Source organism: Tachysurus vachellii, chromosome 23 (assembly GCF_030014155.1).
Source record: "Tachysurus vachellii isolate PV-2020 chromosome 23, HZAU_Pvac_v1, whole genome shotgun sequence".
Lineage (NCBI taxonomy): Eukaryota > Metazoa > Chordata > Actinopteri > Siluriformes > Bagridae > Tachysurus > Tachysurus vachellii.
Genome location: NC_083482.1, coordinates 3,503,770 through 3,527,082, shown reverse-complemented (window position 1 = coordinate 3,527,082; position 23,313 = coordinate 3,503,770). Strand labels below are relative to the sequence as shown.

Here is a 23,313-nt window from a genome sequence, read left to right as displayed (position 1 = left end):
TCGTTGTCTAATCAACCGCCATTTCTAATCAGACCCACCACGAAACCTATCTGTGACCGTCATTCGATCCGTGTCTGGTGATATGGGCACTTTGTTGTGCACAAGTGACTCCAACCCCAACAGCTCTTACACATGGTACAGGAAAACAAAAGAAGGTGTGAAATTGATCCAAAATGGTACCACGTTACCTTTATCCTCAAGAGAAGATGGATTTCACTACTGTACAGCAAGGAATAGATTTGGATCATCCAATTCATCAGAATTGCCATATACATCAGGTAGTCGCTTCTCACAAGTGTGCAATGTTTTGTATGATGGGATCATACATTACTTTTTCTTTTCTCCATTCAAGACCACGTTTCAGCTATTGTCTAACATGTGGATTGTTGCTTACTGATACAGATAGCAGTGCTGTGAAATACGTGGTCTCTGGATTCGCTATTGCTTTGGTTATATTGGTCATTGCTGTCATTCTGTGGATGAGGTAAGTAAACAACAATCCATTGACAATTCATTAATCCCACTTTACAAATAATCCACATATTAAATCTTAGGCTCATTATTGAAAAAGAACTGAAGTAACATTCCCCAAAATAACGGCTTAGCAATTCAGGAAAACACAGGTCCATGTACACAACTTTGAGAACCACTGATTTAATTTTTCCACACATCGTTGGGGTTAAATTCACTCATGTAGAATATATAAATAAATTAATGGTTATGTTGTAGGTTTTATGGCACATATTCCAACAGGAGAAGAGCACCAGCACCAGCACCCACAGTCAGGAGTGAGGAGAACAACAAGGTGAGTTTTAGTGAATCAGTCAATTTGTTCCTCAAAAACGTCAAAGCAGATTTGACTCTCTCTCTCTCTCTCTCTCTCTCTCTCTCTCTCAGAATGACTCTTCTCCTGTATATGGTAATGTCTCAGCCATGACTTCTGACCCCACACAAACAACCTCCCCAGAAGATCAGGACATGGTTCAGTACTCCAGCGTTTATTTCCAACAGTCCCACACACAGGAAGTGCCTCTTTACTCAACCGTTCAACTGGCAAAGGCTCTCAACCAGGAAGAGGAAGTAGAATATGCCACGGTGAACCTCGTCAGATCAAGAGCTGATCGGTAGGTGATGCAAACGACAATGACTGATGATGTCACACCTTCTGATTTCTTTCCACTTTCTCTTGGGGGAAAAAATACACTTCACAGGCACAGCTGCAGTTCATTCCAGAAATCCCAGTAAACTCATTACTGTCTTTTTGACTTAATTTTTTTAGCTAATGCCAGTTTTCAGCAAAAAAAACAATGTCTACAATGTGTGTGTGTGTGTGTGTGTGTGTGTGTGAGCGTGTGTATGTTAAAAAAATATTTAAAAAAATACTACACCAGTATTGATTGTATTGTCTGATTTAGACAGTAAATAAGACCTGATACCTGCGTTCTGAAATGAAATAACTGCAGACAGCTTTGGATATTATAAAAAAAAAATGGATCGGTCAGAAATGGGTTTCTCTAACAATGGGCCTCATTCATAAACATTTGTAGGTGAATTTTTTATAAGTGTGGCCGGGTGTAATAAAGAACACAACACACCGGAAGCAGCAATGCTTTTCTCAAACTGGGGTTTAATCTGACTGCTGTTTGTAAGAAGAAAAATAAAAAGAATACAGCGGTCGATGGGAGCAAATTTGAACAAAACCCAAAGACTGATTTAAACAATTACAAAAAGATGAATCTTGTATGAATTTGAAGATGACAAGGTTAAATCTCACTTAAATCAAATCAGAACACACCTCAGAAGGCCATATTCTAACAAAAAAACAAGATTCCACTATTAATTGAGATACTTAAGTCAGGCTAAACAAAAATACACACTTAAAGCATTCTAACAAATTCTACTAGCTAATACGAGCTACTGCTAGCTACTAATACTGTTAAATACAGTCAATTACAAACAAATACTAAGAAAATACGGTAGTGGCTAATGTACAAAAGAAATAAAAGCACATTAGTTCAGCCGTTTTACTTGTTTCTTTCCTTAAACAATCATCATGCAAAACATACATTAAACCAAGCATATGCACATTTCACACGCACATTTGGCAGAATTATTACGTAAACATTCATACACAAAGGACAAACCTGGTACAGTAACTAAACCTTTTACATATGAAAATAATGAAGTCCACATACCCAATCCGCCAAATCACCACAAGATTCACCTGTCACAGGCACATTAAATCCAAATGTGTCCTAAACAATCACCAACTCGCGGCAAGCACAATAAACTAAGTTCTCTCACCACGTGAAAAAGATGGCTTCTTCGACTTAGCCCACAGCTTCAAAACTCGCAAACTTTATTGAACAAAAAGGAGAACGTGCGTCCCTTAAAGGAGCCATGACCATTTTTTAAAACACCACGATAGTGTACATTTTAGCACCTGGCTACATTCTCCCCTGCTGAGAAATCATTGTCCTCAATGATATCAATACATATTCTTAACCTCTTTCACAGCTTCTCTAAAGAACACACTACCAAGACTTGTAAGAACCTGGGAAAAAACTTCAGGACTGAGCGAGACAGAATTACAAGTCGATCGTGGCTCATTGAACGGGTTTGAATGCATACCAGCATTAGCTCTGCAGGTTCTTCTAGGCATGGGAACAGGCCTCCTAGACAAAGGTGTATCAGGCGGAGGAACAGGGCTCTGTTCATGCACCACTGATAGCTCTAATTCTTCTGGCTGTCCCACACTGTCTAGAACAGAAACAGGTTCAACACCTAAGGCTTCCTCAATTGAGCCGGTGAGGTCAACCTCTACACCGCTTGCTTCTTCCAGGCGAGGTAATATAACCTCCTCAAACACCACATAGCCTGGGTCAGCATCTTCTACTTTACCCTGCTCAACCCGACACTCAGACACTGATGAGGGCAAACTACGTTCTGTTACCATGAGTTCTACATCAGAATTCACACAAGGACGCAGGTCAACTCTGTGGACTCTCTTACTGGGACCACCTTCCAGAGGCTCAACTGTAAACGTGGTATCCCTTACATCTATGACCCTATACACTGTAGGAGACCAAGCATCTTGTATCTTGTTCCTACCAGCAGGACGGTGACGCAAATAAACTGTCTGACCAACGACAACATTAGGACAGTAGACTTTGTCATTTAATGACGCTAGTCTCTCCCCAGCCTTGCGTTCTGCATAGTCTCTCGCTCTTTCGTGAGCTTCTCTGAGTCGGTTCTGGTGTGTTTCTAACCAATCCTGCCTACCATCCACAGCTCGCTCTTGGCCTAGAAGTGCATCAACAGGAAGACGTGGTTCTACACCAAACAGCAAGAAATACGGTGAGTAACCGGTGGTTGCATGAGGGGTTACATTGTATGCGTAGATTAACTCTGGCAGGTGTTCTGGCCAGCGTTTTTTCTTTTCAGAAGGTAACGTTCTTAACAACTCATGGAGCGTTCTGTTAAATCGCTCACATTGAGCATTACCTTGTGGACGGTAAGGAGTCGTACGCGTTTTTCTTACTCCATACAGCCGACACAATTCAGCTATCACCTCACTTTCAAAATTCCTTCCTTGGTCTGAATGTAACCTCTCAGGTACCCCATATTTCATGAACCATTCTTTTAGCAAAATCTTGGCTGTGGTATCAGCTCGCTGGTCTTTGGTAGGGAATGCCTGTGTGAACTTGGTAAACACATCTGTAACAATCAACACATTCTCTCGACCATCTGAGGCAGGTTCAAGCACTGTATAATCCACTGCCACCACTTCCAAAGGCCGTGAAGCTAAAAACGGTTTCATGGGCGGGCGTATTCTCGGTTGCGGCATTTTGGTTAGAATGCACCGTTGACACTTTTTAACCCACTCCTTAACATCTTCATACATGCCAACCCAAAAACACCTCTGCCTTAACAGGTCAAGTGTACGTTCAATGCCCTGGTGTCCCATCTTATTATGGACACTCTCTAGGACTTGATCCTTTAAGCAGTCAGGCAAAAGCAACTGCTGGCACTCCCCACGACGAAGATCAGTCACAACACGATAGAGCAACCCATCCAGCTCCCTAATATACTTCCACTGCTTTAACAATGACCGTACAGGCTTAGATAGGCTGTGTCGTTCCTGACTGGTGGGCTTCCGCTTCTGATCCAAAAACTTCCTAAAAGAACAAAGAATTTGATCCCTTAGCTGGAAATCCCTCAGCTGAGCTTTGGCATAGCCTGGAAGAGTAAATGTACATCCCTGAGAAGTAGTCCCCCCGTCTTTAGGCCCACACTCCACAGCACGAATCTGCCTAACTTTACAGCACTGATCACCAGCTGTCAACAGTTCTGGGCCTAAGGGTGTACCCTTATTGACCACATTACAAATGGCAACACAGTCATCGTATTCTGCATCTTCAAAATTAACAGGCTCCCCTGCTAATGGCTGCCTAGAGAGGGCATCAGCAGCAGCATTATGCCGTCCGGCCCGGTATTTGACCTCAAAATCAAAAACCGCTAATTGTGCCACCCATCTTTGCTCGATGGCACCCAGTTTTGCTGTTTTCAGATGACATAATGGGTTGTTATCAGTAACCACTACAAATTTTGAGCCTAATAAATACCCCCGGAACTTTTCGGAAACAGCCCATTTGAGAGCTAGTAATTCGAGCTTCATACTACTATAGTTCCGATCATTCTTCTCTGCATTGCGTAGCCTTCTACTAGCGTAGGCTATCACCCTCCGACAGTCACCCTGTTGCTGGAAGAGGACTGCACCTAGCCCTTCATTACTAGCATCAGTCTCCACTATAAACGGAAGAGAAAAGTCTGCATAGCCTAATATTGGAGCCGATGTGAGCTTCTCCTTCAACAACTCGAAGGCTACCTGACACTCTGCGGACCATAATGAACAAAACTCGAGCTTTCTCACAATTCCATGTTGTTTCAGGCACAAGTTCACCAAATCATGAAGAGGACCGGCTATCTTGGAAAAACCTTCAATGAACTTTCTGTAATAACTACAGAAGCCTAGGAAAGATCTTAACTCCCTCAACGTACTTGGAATTTTCCAATGCTTTACAGCCTCAATTTTTCCAGGATCAGTACCAATGCCCTGAGCAGATATCTGATGGCCTAGGAACTTCACTTTCTCTTGAAGAAAATGGCATTTTCCTAGTTTAACCTTAAGACCTGTCTCCTTTAATCTACTGAAAATGACATCCAGTCTCTGGAGATGTTCATGAAACGTGGATGAGTACACCAGTATATCATCCAGATAAACCAGCATGATCTGGAAGATCAAATCCCCCATTGTAGATTGCATAAGACGTTGGAACGTGGACGGTCCATTACAAACTCCAAAAGGCATACGAGAGTACTCAAATATACCAAATGGGGTAGTAAATGCGGTCTTCGGTTGGTCTTGTTCACGCACGGCCACCTGATGATACCCGCTAGCCAGATCTATAGTTGAGAAAAACTTAGCACCATGCAATGCATCAAAACTCTCGTCAATGCGAGGCAAAGGAAAGGCATCTCGCTTCGTCTTAGAGTTTAACTGTCTGTAATCGACACATAGTCTAAGGCCACCATCCGTCTTCCTCACAAGTACTATGGGTGATGCATAGGCACTATTACTTGGTTTGATAACCCCCTTCTTAAGTAGCTTGGCGATATGTTCCCTAGCCTCACTATACTGGTTTGGTGGGATACGCCTATAGGGCTGAGAAATGGGAACATCATCTACCAAATGGATCTCATGCTGCACTCTGTCAGAAAACCCTAGCTCTTCATCGTCAAGTGCAAATACATCCACATACCTCAAAAGCAAAGCCTCAAGTGCTGCCCGCTGCTCAGGGGTACCACCTAACTGTAACTTGTTAAGGAAATCTGGGGATGTACCCGCCAATCCCTGTCTCTCTTTTGCGTTTACCGTTATTTCCTCTACTCCAGCTGAAATTCTCTGGAACTTCACTTCACAACCCTCAGCAGGACTTAAGGATTCAACAGGACAGAGTGTACCCAGCCGGGTGCGAGGTGACAACCATACATCCTCTGCAGAGAGATTTACAACTTGTACTGGAAACAATGGTTTTACTGTGGACACAAGAGAAGGTACTACAATCAAGCCCTCAGGTAAAGGTACGTTTCCAGGCTCTAACAACAGTTTTAAACCCTCAGGTAGTGAACTCTTTACACCCCTTACCATTAGAGTTGCAACTGATAACGCAGGTATGTACACTGTCTCCTTACCAGCTACCCGTACAACAACTCGTTTCTCAAGCTGACTAGCACTTTGCATTTGCTGGAAAGCTTCTCTCCAGTCAGACTGTAACTCCCCTCCTAAGGTGGTATTGAACTCAGCATGAACTAACTGTCTACACCGGCCTATGATATTCATACCAATAAGAGCTGGCACAGCTGAAGAGTTTTGAGCATCTCGCACTACTAGGAAACCACAGTCTGGCAAGGTGATGCCCATGGTTTCAACCGGTAACTCAAGATAACCCAGGTATGGGATATCTAACCCATTTGCGGCAGTAATTTTGAGCCACCCGGACGTGGAAAGCATATCGTCTACTTCACCTGCTAAATGCTCTTTAAAGAAATGCTCTGTAATTGTACTGACTTGACTCCCTGTGTCGAGTAAACATGAAACACTTACTCCCCCAATTCTCAAGTCAACTACAGGACATTTCCCCACGGCATGTTGGAGTAACCTATCACGATCTGAATCCTTGGGGGTCGAGCCAACAGACTGCCCTCGCATCGCCTGGCTCACAGCGACCGAGGGTGTGCATTTCCCTGCGACATAGGCAGAGATGCATCCTCCTGGACCTTTTGTTTGTCCCTCTTCACACAGTTTTTGGCTATGTGCCCCACATTACTGCACTTAAAGCAAATAGGCTGGCCATCATCAGTAAACCTAGGTTGCATCTTTGATTTTGTACGATTCACAAACTCTGGCTTAGTGCAGTGTAAATTCAGTTTTTGAACTGCTTGAGTCAACTCTCCTATGGCCTTACCCTGTTCCACTACTATTTTAAGAACTTCTTCAAGCGTAGCAGAGCTTGTTGCAGGCATAGCCATAGCTGCACACTGGACTTCTGTAGCCTCAGAGCTTACATTACGGTTAAGAGCTACCTTACTAACACGCAGTTTAGGATCTTCAAGAGACCACATTAATGCTTCATCTCTTACTTCAATCAGAGTTGACTGTGGCTTGTCCCTCACTAACTTACGAAGTTCTCTTCGAAGTGCTGCATCTCTTACTCCCTCAATGAACTGGTCTCGTAAGGCAACATTTGCGTTTGCAACAGCATCGGGCGACTGCTTCAAGACAGAGTTCAATAGTTGTGACAAGGCGTGGGAGTATGCACGAAGGTCTTCACCTTCCAACTGCTTGCGAATATAGAAAGTCTGCAATAACTGAGCAAGACTACGCTTTTCCCTAAATGCCTCCCTAAGGTATGAAAAGACATCTGCTATTCTCTGAGGTTGGTTCCCCCCTCTTAATCTTACTTCTTCTAATGCAGCACCTTTTAATAGGGAAATAACAAAGTCTGTTTGATCTTCTGGAGGCTGGTTTCTTACCAGCAATACCCTTTCTACCTCTTCGATAAATTCATCAACATTCCTACCGTCTTTACTGAAATCACCACTGAAAGACTGAATGTGACGTTCCCTTGGCACATATACATAAGACCTAGTTGGCTCTCTACCTAGGTTGGCGATAGCTGCCATAGCTTCAGCATGCTTTCTGCTGAGCTCTTGGATCTGTCTCTGCACCTCGTCCATATCATGACTCACACCCGCACCAGCAGTACCCTGCGCTACTGGATCTACATCAGATTGTGACATGATAAATTAAATAAAATGTTCTTTCAACAGTACAAAGTCTTTCAATGTCCCTTTTTTTTTAGTTTCAAGGATATATGACTGCGAAGATCTGTTTAACACTGCTTCCGCTTCCAGCAGGACACACGCAGCAGTCTTCTAGTAGACAGTACGCCCTTGAGCTTCGACCCCGGACAGCGATAGTCCCTCTTCATCCAGCGATCCAGTCCCTTGGCCACGAACCTTGAGCCGACGTCATCACACTGGACACTCCTAGCACGGTTGACCACCTCCACTCCGGGTCCCTGCAGCTCACGTACCCACCACTACCGTATTTTTCAAAAAACAAAAATACCGTAACGCCTAAAGCTCCCAACTGTCAGATACCCCACTCCTGGTACCAAAAATGTGGCCGGGTGTAATAAAGAACACAACACACCGGAAGCAACAATGCTTTTCTCAAACTGGGGTTTAATCTGACTGCTGTTTGTAAGAAGAAAAATAAAAAGAATACAGCGGTCGATGGGAGCAAATTTGAACAAAACCCAAAGTCTGATTTAAACAATTACAAAAAGATGAATCTTGTATGAATTTGAAGATGACAAGGTTAAATCTCACTTAAATCAAATCAGAACACACCTCAGAAGGCCATATTCTAACAAAAAAACAAGATTCCACTATTAATTGAGATACTTAAGTCAGGCTAAACAAAAATACACACTTAAAGCATTCTAACAAATTCTACTAGCTAATACGAGCTACTGCTAGCTACTAATACTGTTAAATACAGTCAATTACAAACAAATACTAAGAAAATACGGTAGTGGCTAATGTACAAAAGAAATAAAAGCACATTAGTTCAGCCGTTTTACTTGTTTCTTTCCTTAAACAATCATCATGCAAAACATACATTAAACCAAGCATATGCACATTTCACACGCACATTTGGCAGAATTATTACGTAAACATTCATACACAAAGGACAAACCTGGTACAGTAACTAAACCTTTTACATATGAAAATAATGAAGTCCACATACCCAATCCGCCAAATCACCACAAGATTCACCTGTCACAGGCACATTAAATCCAAATGTGTCCTAAACAATCACCAACTCGCGGCAAGCACAATAAACTAAGTTCTCTCACCACGTGAAAAAGATGGCTTCTTCGACTTAGCCCACAGCTTCAAAACTCGCAAACTTTATTGAACAAAAAGGAGAACGTGCGTCCCTTAAAGGAGCCATGACCATTTTTTAAAACACCACGATAGTGTACATTTTAGCACCTGGCTACATAAGCAATTCTAGAAAGTCTAATTAGTGTTTATGACAAAAATTAACAAAAGCAGAACGAAACAAATCTATGAATTAGGACCAATAAGAACAGATTTAAGATTTAAGAACATAAGTGTAATGACAGGTCATGAGACGGAGGATCCATGTGCACGCTTTTTAATACAAGCTCGAGGTACAACAGGCGTAGGTCAGAATCAGCAAACACAATATCAAAGTTGAGGCAAAAATCAGAAACAGTAATACAGACAGAAGGTCGGGGCAGGAGGCAGACAATCATAGAGTGGAGCAAAAACCAAAACAGGGAGGGAGGGAGGGAGGGAGGGAGGGACGGACGGACGGACGGACGGACAGCAGAGGCGAATATAGACTTCAGAGAAAGGAAGTTCAAGTTCCTGCTTTATAGGATGCCGGTGATTGAAAGCAGCTGGTGGTGTAATAATGACAGGAGCGGTGGTTTGTGGGAGATGTAGTTCGGGAGTCGCTAGAACTCGGGCTAAGGTTCCCTCTGGTGGCGGTCGGGAGACGAGCCAGGTACTTCATTCATAACAATAAGCCTAAAGAAATGCTGATATACAAAACTCAACTTAGAGTAGTGTTAATTTCGTCAGACGAGACGAGACGAAATATGTTCAACAACCTTTTTTTTCATGACTAAGACGAGACAATGACAAGACTGCACCACTGTCCAAAAACTCTGACTTAAGCCCTATTCGGACGGGACTAGTTTTCTAAACGACGTTAGAGTTAGAATTTTTTTTCAGCCGACGTCTGTCATTTCATGTATGGATTCGGACGGGACTAACATCTCTGTGTTTATTACGGAGGTAGGAGTGTCTGTGTTTTACATGTGGGCGTTGCACAAGACCACATGTCCAGGATGCGTGGATTGCTGTATGGTCATCATATGGTTTTATATAGAACTTCTTATAAACCCACTGGAATAAATACGTTTTTATATAATTTTCACGTTATGTAATTGACTATAGAAATGAAAGTACTCTTACCTGAAACTGATATTACAGTAGCCAGTCTTAACAATTTACGTGATTTGGCTCTTCTTGTTGAGGTAATTTGCTCTGGAATTTTTACACAGGTCGTATGAGAAAAAGACAGACATGGCAGATTCGGACGGGATTAAAATCACAAAGTACGTCTGTGAAACTGAAATTTCTCTAACGACCCCCTGTAAAACTAGTCCCGTCCGAATAGGGCTTAAGACTAAATTAACATGCATTCGCACTGTTTAGTGTGTGTAGAAACAATTCGTCTACACGCCGCTCAAAAAAAATGTCCACCGTCTAGCCAAGCTTTTTGTGTTAAATTATATTTCCTGTCCCTGCTCAGGCTCTTTTATTGTACATGACAGCTTATGTCCCAATGACCGGTCTTTGCATTACGATTAAAAGCAGTATCAATAAAGTAAAAAATGTGATGTGCAGTCAAGTTCGAGTGAAACATGTGAAACACTTTTTTTACTGAAATGTTTATCAGTAATAATCTCAGTAATAATGTGTTATTTTAAAAAAGACTACAATTTCTTGACTAAAACTAGACTAAAATGACGAGACTTTTAGTCGACTAAAACTTGACTAACAAAAAAAGATATGTGAATGACTAAATATGACTAAAAGTAACAAGGACATTTGGCACAAGACTAAGACTAAATTAAAAATAGGTGACGAAATTAACACTAACTTATTGGTGCATATGCTGTTCAGTTTGCCATTTAAAAATGTTTGTTTTTTCCAGATTATGTAAGTAAATGAAGTTTGTTTTTTTTAACTGATGTAGACATGAGTTAAAAAAAACTTCCATTTCTGCCTCAGAGAAATGTTCTTTCCCCATTTTCTTCCCTTCTTGTGGTGTCACCTCAGTTTGGTGTGTGTGTGTGTGTGTGTGTGTGCATGTGTGTGTATAATTTGTGCCAAATGTGACAATGATGCAGTTTTCATTTTTAGAGAGAAAAATTTTTCCTTCAAATTTGTCTCTTCACAAATGAAAATGTCAGCACTTTTTTTAAACGTTGCAGGAAGGATGAAATCTACAACAACCTGAAATCCAAAGAATAAGAAGCATCTAAACAGACCAGAAACTTCATCGTCTCCAGCTAATTTCTTGTGTTAAAATAAGATCCAGATATTCTATTCTACAAAAAAATAATGTATTAATGAATTGTAATTTATGGAAGTGAATTTATACATTTAAAAATGAGATTTTTTTTATTTTTTATCTCAGATTAAACTGAAGTCTTTTTTATATGAAATTCTGTGTTATTTGAAAATGTTTCTTTTATAATTTAATGTATTGGGAGGCTTTTATTTTTTTTGTTTGTTTGTTTTTACCATTTGTACGATTATATTGTTTGTTATTAGTGAACTTGCAGCCGCATATACAAGCAAAATGGAGGTTTATAAAAAAAAGTACTTACATACATTTATACGACAATTTTTGCCTAAATGAGGTTGTGCCACAAAAGTTAATACTGTTTGTCTGAGATTAGAAAATCTGACCATCACCGCCCTCTAGTGGATATTTCCAAACAGAAGACGTTCATCAGACGTTCATCAGATCATAGAACTGGATGCCTCATTACTTTCATTCAATATCTTTTGCCCTGAATTCAGCGCAGGGCCCCATGACATGGTCTGGAATATGCAAAGGCACTATTTTTTTCCTGTTATGTGCAGGGACGTGACAGATGCTGTAGTACTACACCATGTTTGGAAATAATTCCAACTTGGGTTTGTGTGTTATTTGTGGCTTTCTTTAACAACATCATCACCTTATTTCTCCAGACACTTGACTCCTCTGTAAGACCGGCGTCTCTGACACTATCAGTTAATCAGTACCCATGATGTTTCCTCCTCGTATAGCTCATTATTCCATGTGCATTATTCTATAATGTTAGATAATGTTGATGTTCCAGCACAGTCACTTGTATTATTAGTTTTATTGAGTAAATCATACAAATGCCATTTCTGACCTTTCAGACCTCGTACTATTCATGGTGGGAATTAAACTGTGTATTTATGTAGAGTTTGTTCAGGTTGAGTTTAAAAAATGTAAAAAAAATTTAACTAAACTTTTCATTGTAAAGACTTGTGTGTTAAGAGTGTTTTAGTATTAGGACAGGGTTGCCAAGACCACCATTTTCATTTATAATTGTGCAACATTTAATCTGTTCATACAGGTTAATTTTTCCCCCATGGAGTAAAGATTTAACATATGACATTAATTATATTATTATTATATATATAATTTATATTTCATCAATGAAGAAAACCATGAATAGCATCAGAACCAGAGGTGTAAAAATAAATTATTTTCTATTTTCACCAGAGCGAATGATTTTGTTCACCAGCTGTCAATCTTACGGTACGATGATGTATTTATAAACCCAGACTGTGTGTATGATTAGTCATGTACAGTGATTTTCATATTAAAATTGTATGTAATGCAAAACAGTGACTGTATGGCAGTGGCATATTTTGAGTTTTTGGATATGTTTATTGGTCAAACAGGCAGGCTCTTTTATGCAGATCTGGCAACCCTACATTAGATTCAAGTGTTTCATCAAAGACAATGGGTTCTTTTTTGGATAATTAAGGTTTATTGGTTGCTATAATTAGATCAATATCACCAAGAGTACTTAAAGACCGGATGCTCTACTGAAACTGTAATCGTCACTGGAACTGGAAACTATTAACATCTTCTTTCCTTTCTCCTTTGTCATGATGACAGCGTCTGTAGAAGATTGTAACTTGAGAGCCTTGCAAGAATTTCACAGAAAGACAGACATCTAATTCACTTACTTGGAAGAAAAAAATCATTGCGTGTACATTTCTTATTGCAGTAAACACACAGGGTGACCGCAGATCTCAGCTCTTTTAATGTCATTTCATGTTTACATGAAGCGTGAAACCACCCTGAGGCCCATCTGCAGTACTTCACTAGTTATAGCAGCAGTTTCACACACTCTTATTTTTTTTTTCTTTCTTTTTTCAGAGCAACTGATGGTGTGGCCTAAACATCTCGTGTGGCCTAACCATCTCTCTCTCTCTCTCTCTCTCTCTCTAATGAGAGAGAGATTAGGCAGATATTTAACTTCATCTTACAGTTAATGATTACTGAAATATGCTGATGGCCAGCTCGTTTTCTTCCTTAGCTGTGAGTGTGTGTAATGTATTTTGCGATATCCCAGCATCCCCAACTTTATATAAGACTTTTGAGATGCGGTTTGCTTGGAGCTAAACTTCCTCATGTAACTCCAGTGTAATTAATGTGTGTGTGAGATGTTTTTAGTGTTTTTAGGTCACGTAACACTTCTCTGAGCCCATTATAACAGCAGTTATTCTACTTTGGTTAAGTCTGCTACCAAAATAAAAAGGGTTGTCTTTATCACTGATGACACCTATTGAAACAAGTGTTTATAACCACTAGTGTTCCTGGTTTGTCAGTTGTCATGAAGGGCTTCTGTGAGCGTCATGTAGTGGTATGAACCACTGATACACTTGACTTCTCATGAAACAAACTACTCTAATTATTCAAGTAAATGAGGAAGGAAACAAGTCAATCTGCGTTCCATTTCAGTGCAAACAACATAACAGACGAGAGCTTTCTGGAAGAAAGGTCAGCATTTTACATTTATACATTTTACATTTATACTTTTTGTACTTTATTCATTATGTGGTACATTAATATACTGTTAAAGTTGCCAGTTTAAACAGTATTGTGGAAATGAAAACGTGATAGTTGTTTCATTTGATGCGTGTACGTTTCCTAATAGCACAGAGGTCGTGAAGTTTTGAAAAATGCTCGCTCGTTATTTTTGCCGTAGTAGCTTGTTATTTTGATTCGTTATTTCAAGATATGAGGTCTGTATTTCACAAAATGTGTAATTTGTACTTCAAATTTTAACGTCCCACATCCTTTCAGCTCACTGTTTGACTTTATAGAATACAGCTAAGGAAGTGTGATGATTTATCACTGAGTCTTTGGTAACAAAGACTCTTCATTATGCCATCTCAGGTTGTTCTCTAATATTTAACAGTTAAGGTAACCACAATTTGTGTTATTATTCCAACAGTAAATAGTGATAGCTCTTTGAAATGATGACAAATTAAGTCATTTAACCCCAGCGTAGGTGTAGGTGCAGGTAATTAGCCTAGCAACGACCTCACACAGGTCATCAGCCTACAGGTGCTGTACCTGGCCACACTTCTTTATAAACCTATAGCGAATACCCTACGTTGTGAAGTTGTCTTATAGACAGACGCACTAAACTACTCTGAGTAGTTTTAAGGGTTAAAAAAGAAAGGGAACTGGGATTCAGAGAAGAAACATATATAGAGAAAGTAAAGGAAGTTATAAGTAGAAAAAGAAATTCTTAGAAGCAAGAAAAAAGGCCTGAATTCACTATAAATATACAGGTCCTTTAAGTAAAAAGTGATTTGCACCATTCTCATTTTGTGTCTTTAAATTGACAGTAATAGGTCTGTTCTGTGCTACAAAATGATATTTTTGTAATAAATGAAAAAAATATGAAAATATTACATATTGCATAGATATGGGGTACATAAAGAAAATGTAAAATGGATTTTTAAAATGCATTATAAAATATACAATCCTAATTGTTAATTGATAAACAATTTCAGATCATTTGAGCATGATGTAATGTATAGATAAAATAAAGTTCAACCAAATTTACTGGAATTTTGGAATAAACCCTCTTCAAAATAACCATATCTGGCAACATTATTGCACCGGTGGGCATATTTAATCCCTCATGAAATGAAAATTTTAAAATGTTAGTTGATAAAACTCACTCAGATCACTTCATAATGATCAACTCCAGGCTCTAATTAAAGATCAGCCAATTTTACTGCAGAGTTTTTTTATAATTCCTATTCAAAGTCACCACATCTTGCAATATAATTGTGCCATTTTAATCTTAATTACAAAATAAACAAAAAACAAGATGTTAGTTAATAAAACCTCTCATCACTTCAGGATGATGTACCATAGATCTGTATTGTACAGGTCTATTTTTATTTATTTTTATTGTATCTACGTTTAAATTTTTACCATATTACTATTTTTCCTTATACTTCTACTTTACTAAAATAAGGAACAGTCATAAAACACATTTCACTACATGTCATATTGTGTATGTTTATGTAGTTGACAAATAATATTTTAATTTTAATTATCATTTCATAATGGATTACAGACATTGTAATTTGAATGAAAATGACCTTAAAATTTCACAGTAAAACTGCCTTATATTTGTTGTGAGCATAGAATCGATCATTATGAAGTGATCTGAGAGAGTTTTATCAACTTATGAGTGTGTTTGAGTATATTCTATATTATATATATATATATATATATATATATATATATATATATATTATAACATTAAAATTTCAGTTTTATAATTTATTAAATAACTGCATTTCATTGTCTTGTACTTGTGCCTCCTGGTACAATTATACTATATATGATGACTTTAAATAGGAATTATTAAAAATAATTCCACAGTAGAATTGCTTGATATTTATTCTGAACATAGATTAAGTCATATTGAAGTGACCTAAGATGGGTTAGTCAACTGGTGCAATTATATTGACAGATATGGTAAATTTGAATAGGAACTATGAACAAATTCCAGAGTAACATTGGCTCATCTTTATTGTGAACATAGAGTAGGTCAATTTGAAGAGACTAAAAGTGATAAGTGATTAAAATGTACTTCCTGGTACAATTACATTGTCAGATATGATGATTGTGAAGAGTTTATTAAAAAATTCCACAGTCAAACTGGTTGAACTTTATTTTATCTATACATTACGTCATGTTCAAATGATCTGAAATTGTTTATCAATTAACAATTAGGATTGTATATTTTATAATGGATTTTAAAAACCTTACTTTTCCTATTTGTGCCTCATTTGTAATATGCAATTATTTTTATAATTTGTAATATAAAAATAAGCCTTTATCCTCATGAATACTGTGAATGGTTTTGTATTCATTTTGTCATTTATTTATTACAAAAATATCGTTTTGTAGTAATTTATATAATTCATATATCGCCCATTCGGATACAAACAGGGTTTTATACTGCGTCTATACCCTCAGAGCCAAAGAGAACAATTTTCTATATTTCTGACTGAAGTAAGAATCTGTTTTATTATTTTATTGATATGATGATAGAAAAAGTATCACTGTATTAATGTGCATACTTACTACTAAATCTAATCTCTTTTTAAAGGGTGATGCAGCCATGCTGATTAGAAAAATGCATTTTTCACTAGCGCTAATTCTCGTGTTTATGGCAGGTAAGCTTCTATAAGTATTTCTATATTACTTTACAGTCTGCTCTGAAAGTATTGAAGCGACAAGTGGGTTAAAGTCTGGTGATTGTCTTTTACAGATTGTCACTGTACTTTATCCCCCTGATAAAGTAATTTGTTGTGTTGTCAATGTGTTTTAAATCATTGTGTAAATCATTTGCACAACAAAGTTCCTCTCAATTCATTTCTCTGCATTTCTCAGTAATCTTCAGACAGAATGCTTCTGTTGATTTCTGAAGTCATTCTGCTGCCACCATCATGAGTTAGATCATCATTAAAGATTAGTGAGAATGTTCCAGAAGCAGCCATGCAAGCCCAAGCCATGACGCTACCACCACCACGTTTCACAGATGAGCTTTGGATCAAGAGCAGATTCTTTCTTTCCTCACACTTTGGCCTTTTATCTTAGATTCAGAAATTTTGTGTGTTTCTTTGTGAAATCTGTCCATCTGATTCTTACTGATGATTGGTCTGCATCTTGTGGCATGGTCTCTATATTCCTGCTCTCCAGATCTTATTCTTCCAGTGTTGATTTGTGATACCTTCATCCCTGCCCTGTGGAGGTCATTGGTGATGTCACTGATTGTTGTTTCTGGATTTTTCTTCACAGCTCTCAGTATTTGTCATCAGCTGCCTTTGGTTTTTCTTAGCTGACCTGTTCGATCTGTAGTTGTTCGTCTTCAAGTGGTTTCTCTTCAGGACGTTCTTGTATTGGCTGCACCAAATGTTTGTGCAATAGCTCTGATTTCCCCTATTTTCTCACTCTCACTCATTTTCTACTGCTTATACAAACTACCTTATGTCACGGGGAGCCTGTGCCTATCTTTGGTTTATCACAAAAATAACAGACCTGGCCTTGCTGTTCAAATACTTTCGGATAAGTCTGTATGTTACTTTCTGTTTCTGTGTATAATGTAATGTGCTCGATTTCGGTTAATATCCATTAGATGTTAACAGCTAGTGTATCCCAGCAGTGTTCTTAATAATCTCCACTATAATCTGGTGTCACCCAGTAGAAGATAAGCCTAGTTTATTCTTCAAATAAAAATCTTATGTAGATTTTTTCTTCACCACTCTCGCCTCTGAGGTTTTAAATTTACATCCGGATTTCTGTAAAGCTGCTTTGTGATGGTGTCTGTTGTTAAAATTGCACTAAATTGTTGAGATATTAAGTCATTTTGGATTATTAATATTTGTTTATACTGACAGCTTGAGCTAGGAGTGAGCCAAATTGTTTTACAGGCAAAAGGTGAGCAGGTTCAATAGTAAACTCACATATTCAATGGATTTGTCCTGTGTGTGTGTGTGTGTGTGTGTGTGTCTGTGTGTGTGTGTCTGTGTCTGTGTGTCTGCGTGTGTGTGTGTGTGTGTGCGCGTGTGTGTGTCTGTGTCTGTGTGTCTGTGTGTCTGCGTGTGTGCGTGCGTGTGTGTGTGCGTGTGTGTGTGTGCGCGTGTGTGTGTCTGTGTATGTGTGTGTCTGTGTATGTGTGTGTGTGTTCCAGGAGTTCAGGCTCAGCACAGTGTAACTTTCTCCTCTCAGAGTCTCTGTGTTGTTATTGGATCTACAGTAAAAATCCCCTGTACATTTACACCTGATCACTCCAGAGTCACAGAGAGACAGTGGTATCGAGTCCAGAGCTCTGAAGGAGAACCACAAGACCTGAGAAAAGTTCCAGGATATTCAGGACGTGTGTCTGTAAACACCGGGGGGTCTGACTGTAGTCTGACAGTGAGTAATGTGAGAGTGAGTGACTCTGGAGTTTATAACTTTAGATTTAAAACACAGAGCAGTGACTGGATATCAGCTTCATCTGGAGTTCAACTGACTGTTACAGGTAACACACACACACACACACACACACACACACACACTTTATTGTGTAATATGTAGTATGTATTTACAGTGATTTGGTCCATAATTGTGTGTAGACTTGCAGGTGAAGGTGGATCCTAACACTGTAGGACAGAGAGAAGTGAAAGTGACCTGTAGCTCCACCTGCAGACTCAACACACGCCTTTTCTACTGGTACAGGAATGGCCATTATATCAAATACGCAAAAGACGCCTCCACTGTACTTTACTCCACCAGTCGATCTGATGAAGGCAGCTACTCCTGTCAGGTGTATGAGAGTGAACACCGCTCTCCTCCAGTGTGTAAGTGTCAGAGTAAATCTGTCCTTCAGCATCTAACCAATGATGTGCACAAATATAAATTTAAATAAACTCTCTTGCAATGATTCTCATGATTCTCAATAGTAAGTGACCCCCAGGGTTTTTTTACTTTTTTGCTTGTTTTTGTTTGTTTTATTTGTTTGGTTTTATTTACAGTGGTAAATAAATACAGTATAATGAGAGAATTAAGAGTAATAAAGGAGTTAATTTAAGGGTTAATTATTATTTATACTATTATTATTTTTAACACTTAAATTGACCCAAACTATTTGAGAACCTCTGATCTATTCAGACTGAGCAGAAACCTGGAGTTTTTTTAACTTTCTCTCTATAAATGATGGATTTATCATTTTTTTCCCCACCATAATGGCATTCAATTATAGTCATTCACTTCTGTCTCTGTGTGTTTCAGGTTTACTGGGTCAACAGTGTTGGGGTGTGACTTACACTGCTGAACCTGTGTGTGCTCTGAATAACACATCAGTTGATCTTTCCTGCTCTTATAAATATCCTGAAGGTCACACAGTGATAAAATCAGTGTGGTTCATTAAAAAGGTTCATGCTGAGCCTGAGGATGTAAAAGAGGATAAGGAGTATGAGGGCCGAGTGCAGTACACACAGAGCTCCCAGAATGACTGTAGACTGAGAATCACTAACCTGAGAGAGAGAGACGCTCAAACATACAAGTTCAGATTCCACACTAATGATCCTGCAGGAAAATACACCGGAGAACCTGGAGTCTCTCTGTCTGTCACAGGTAATGTCACACTATTATACATTTATTTATCTACAGTTTTATAGATAAAAGTAATTACAATCTAATTTAATATTTGCAGATCTGAAGGTTACAGTATCAGACTGGTACAGTAATAAGAAGCTGAGCTGCATCACCACCTGCACTCTGTCTAACAAACCCACTTACATCTGGTACAAGAACGGACAGCGTGTTACTGACCAGGACACAAATGAACTGTATGTCAGCAGTAAGGATGCAGGCAGCTACTCCTGTGCTGTAAGAGGACATGAGGAACTTCGCTCTCCTGCTGTCTGTAAGAACTCACTTTAAACTTCACTCACTCTGTCATTGTCTCACTGGCAGCTTCTGTTAGATTACAATAAAATCACATGTAGTGATACATAACTGTGTGATGCTTTAGTCATAGATTTCTTTTCTTCTAACTAATTTTGTGTGTTTCAGGTGTTTATGATGAGAAGAACTGCTGGAGTGTGACTTACTCCACCCACACTATCTGTGGTCTAATTGGCTCATCAGTGGACATACACAGTTATTTTACCTTCCCTAGTAAATACAAGGTCATGAAAATGTTCTGGCTTATTAAACAGCAGGCTAATGTTGAGCCTGAGGATGTAAAAGAGGATAAGGAGTATCAAGGCCGAGTGCAGTACACACAGAGCTCCCAGAATGACTGTAGTCTGAGAATCACTAACCTGAGAGAGAGAGACGCTCAAACATACAGGTTCAGATTCCACACTGATGATCCTACAGGAAAATACACCGGAGAACCTGGAGTCTCTCTGAATGTCACAGGTAATGCTGCATGAGTAACATTTGTTCTTATAGGTAATAAGTTACACATATTCTACATTTGAAAATAAGACCAAACCATTCTAACTGTTTGCAGATCTGAAGGTTACAGTATCAGACTCGGATAGCAGACAAATCGATCTGAGCTGCATCACCACCTGCAGTCTGTCTAACAAACCCACTTACATCTGGTACAAGAACGGACAGCGTGTGTCTGAGTGTAAATCTGCCTCCTGCTCTGTAGCTGCAGTCGGTGGTGCGGTCAGTTACAGCTGTGCTGTTGAAGGCCATGACAGTCTCCTCTCTCCTCCAGTGTGTGAGTGTGGATTTTACTCTCCTCATTCAGAGTCCATCTACATCTCTATCAAACACTGATCCTGAACACACAGCAGCTGATTCAGGTGTTTTATTTCTGTTCAGATTCCCCTAAAAACACCACAGCAGTGGTTCTTTCCTCTGGAGACACAGTGGAGGGGGATTCAGTGACTCTGAGCTGTAGCAGTGATGCAAACCCTCCTGTTCTCACCTACTCCTGGTTTAAACAGAGTTCAGCTGCAGACACACTGCTGATAACAGGCCAGAATTACAGCATCAGTAACATCAGCTCCCAGCACAGAGGACTGTACTACTGCACTGCTCACAACCAGCTGGGACACCACAACTCTACACCAACACACCTGGATGTGTTCTGTAGGTACCACTGTTTTTATTTATTTTTGCTAAATTTAATACATTCGTTGTCTAATCAACCGGCATTTCTAATCAGACCCACCACGAAACCTATCTGTGACCGTCATTCGATCCGTGTCTGGTGATATGGGCACTTTGTTGTGCACAAGTGACTCCAACCCCAACAGCTCTTACACATGGTACAGGAAAACAAAAGAAGGTGTGAAATTGATCCAAAATGGTACCACGTTACCTTTATCCTCAAGAGAAGATGGATTTCACTACTGTACAGCAAGGAATAGATTTGGATCATCCAATTCATCAGAATTGCCATATACATCAGGTAGTCGCTTCTCACAAGTATGCAATGTTTTGTATGATGGGATCATACATTACTTTTTCCTTTCTCCATTCAAGACCACGTTTCAGCTATTGTTTAACATGTGGATTGTTGCTTACTGATACAGATAGCAGTGCTGTGAAATACGTGGTCTCTGGATTCGCTATTGCTTTGGTTATATTGGTCATTGCTGTCATTCTGTGGATGAGGTAAGTAAACAACAATCCATTGACAATTCATTAAACTCTACAAATAATCCACATATCAAATCTGAGGCTCATTATTGAAAAAGAACTGAAGTAACATTCCCCAAAATAACGGCTTAGCATTTCAGGAAAACACAGGTCCATGTACACAACTTTGAGAACCACTGATTTAATTTTTCCACACATCATTGGGGTTAAATTCACTCATGTAGAATATATAAATAAATTAATGGTTATGTTGTAGGTTTTATGGCACATATTCCAACAGGAGAAGAGCACCAGCACCAGCACCCACAGTCAGGAGAGAGGAGAACAACAAGGTGAGTTTTAGTGAATCAGTCAATTTGTTCCTCAAAAACGTCAAAGCAGATTTAACTCTCTCTCTCTCTCTCTCTCTCTCTCTCTCTCTCTCTCTCTCAGAATGACTCTGCTCCTGTATATGGTAATGTCTCAGCCATGACTTCTGACCCCACACAAACACCCTCACCAGAAGATCAGGACACGGTTCTGTACTCCAGTGTTTTTTTCCAACCGAAGCACACACAGGAAGTGCCTCTCTACTTAACCGTTCAACTGCCAAAGGCTCTCAACCAGGAAGAGGAAGTAGAATATGCCACGGTGAACCTCATCAAATCAAGAGCTGATCGGTAGGTGATGCAAACGACAACGATCTAAAAAATCTATATCAAAATTATCAGTGGCTCATTCAACAAGCTGAATATGAATGAATTCATGCAAGATATTCAATGTTCTATAAAAACATTCATACTTTATGTCCTCCAAGAGATCATGAGTTTGTGTAAATGTATAATTATGTAGACTCAAAGTTAATCTTGATTGTTTGGTTTTAAATTATGTTATTTATACCCAGATTATTTTATATTTCAATTTTACTGGTATTATCATTATAAATGTCCATTACATAAAAGCAAAGCAATACAAATCCATAAATAAAGACTAGTTGGTTTAATTTCCTTTTTTTTTCTATTGACGGAAACCTGACTAAAAAAATCCATTTCTGCCTGCAAGAAATTCCTTTTTTTTTCATCATTTTGTTCTCATTTCACTGTCAGCTCTCTGTCAGCTTTCCCGTTCATCTACATACTCGTATCAGAACGGAATAAATTAGCAATACAAAATAATGAAATAAATTAACAAAATTAATAGATAAACAAAATTTGTTGCAATTTTGAAATTTCTCCAAGTTTCTTTGTTCAGAAATTAAAATCCCTGGATTCATTTCATGTTTTACAGGAAGGATGAAATCTACAGCAATCTGTCTACAAAAACCAGTGAATAAGAAGAGTCTAAAACGACCATAAACTTATAACCTGTTACTTTTTTTCCTCAAAAAGCTTATTTATGTAAGCAAATTGTGTTAGTTTAGTTGATGGCTTAGAAATATTATGTATATAAATATTATATGTTTTAAACCTTAAATTTAAAAGTACTGTAGCCGATCAGTTTACTAATTCCAAGTATTAAGCATTATTGGTTATTGCTGTTTTCACTGTTTTTATTTATTTTATTATTTGTTTTACCCACTTCGTGATGTGTTATCTTTCATTTTTATTTTGAATTTGATGCTTTTTTGTATAATTGCATTTTTATACCATATTAAAATGAATTACAGTTTTAGTCCTTTTCACAGCGTAGTGTATACACACAGTAATTTATTTTAATAAAAATATATTTTTTTTTATTCATTTGAGTCACATAAAGACAAAAGGTTGCGGTTTCAACTCGTGAAATCATCTCTGTATCGTCTTCAAGCTTCAATAAACTCAAATGTGGTTAAAACCTTTCCAATTATATGCTTGGCTTGAATAATATTTCAGTCCTTCTATATTTAGATGCAGACAGTAATTTACTGTAACGCTAATGCCCCT

At 38.7% G+C, this 23,313-nt stretch overlaps 1 protein-coding gene across 1 annotated transcript in view; it reads left to right on the top strand.

Annotated features, from left to right (window-relative positions):
• Positions 1 to 22,969, top strand: part of LOC132838489 (sialoadhesin-like) — a 40,650-nt gene extending 17,681 nt beyond the window's left edge. The window contains exons 11-15 of the mRNA XM_060858815.1: positions 33 to 278; positions 403 to 484; positions 730 to 805; positions 21,845 to 22,071; positions 22,679 to 22,969. Coding sequence (XP_060714798.1) covers positions 33 to 278; positions 403 to 484; positions 730 to 805; positions 21,845 to 22,071; positions 22,679 to 22,724 — 677 coding nt within the window. The 3' untranslated portion in view covers positions 22,725 to 22,969. The remainder of the gene's footprint in view (positions 1 to 32; positions 279 to 402; positions 485 to 729; positions 806 to 21,844; positions 22,072 to 22,678) is intronic.
• Positions 22,970 to 23,313: the final 344 nt, after the last annotated feature.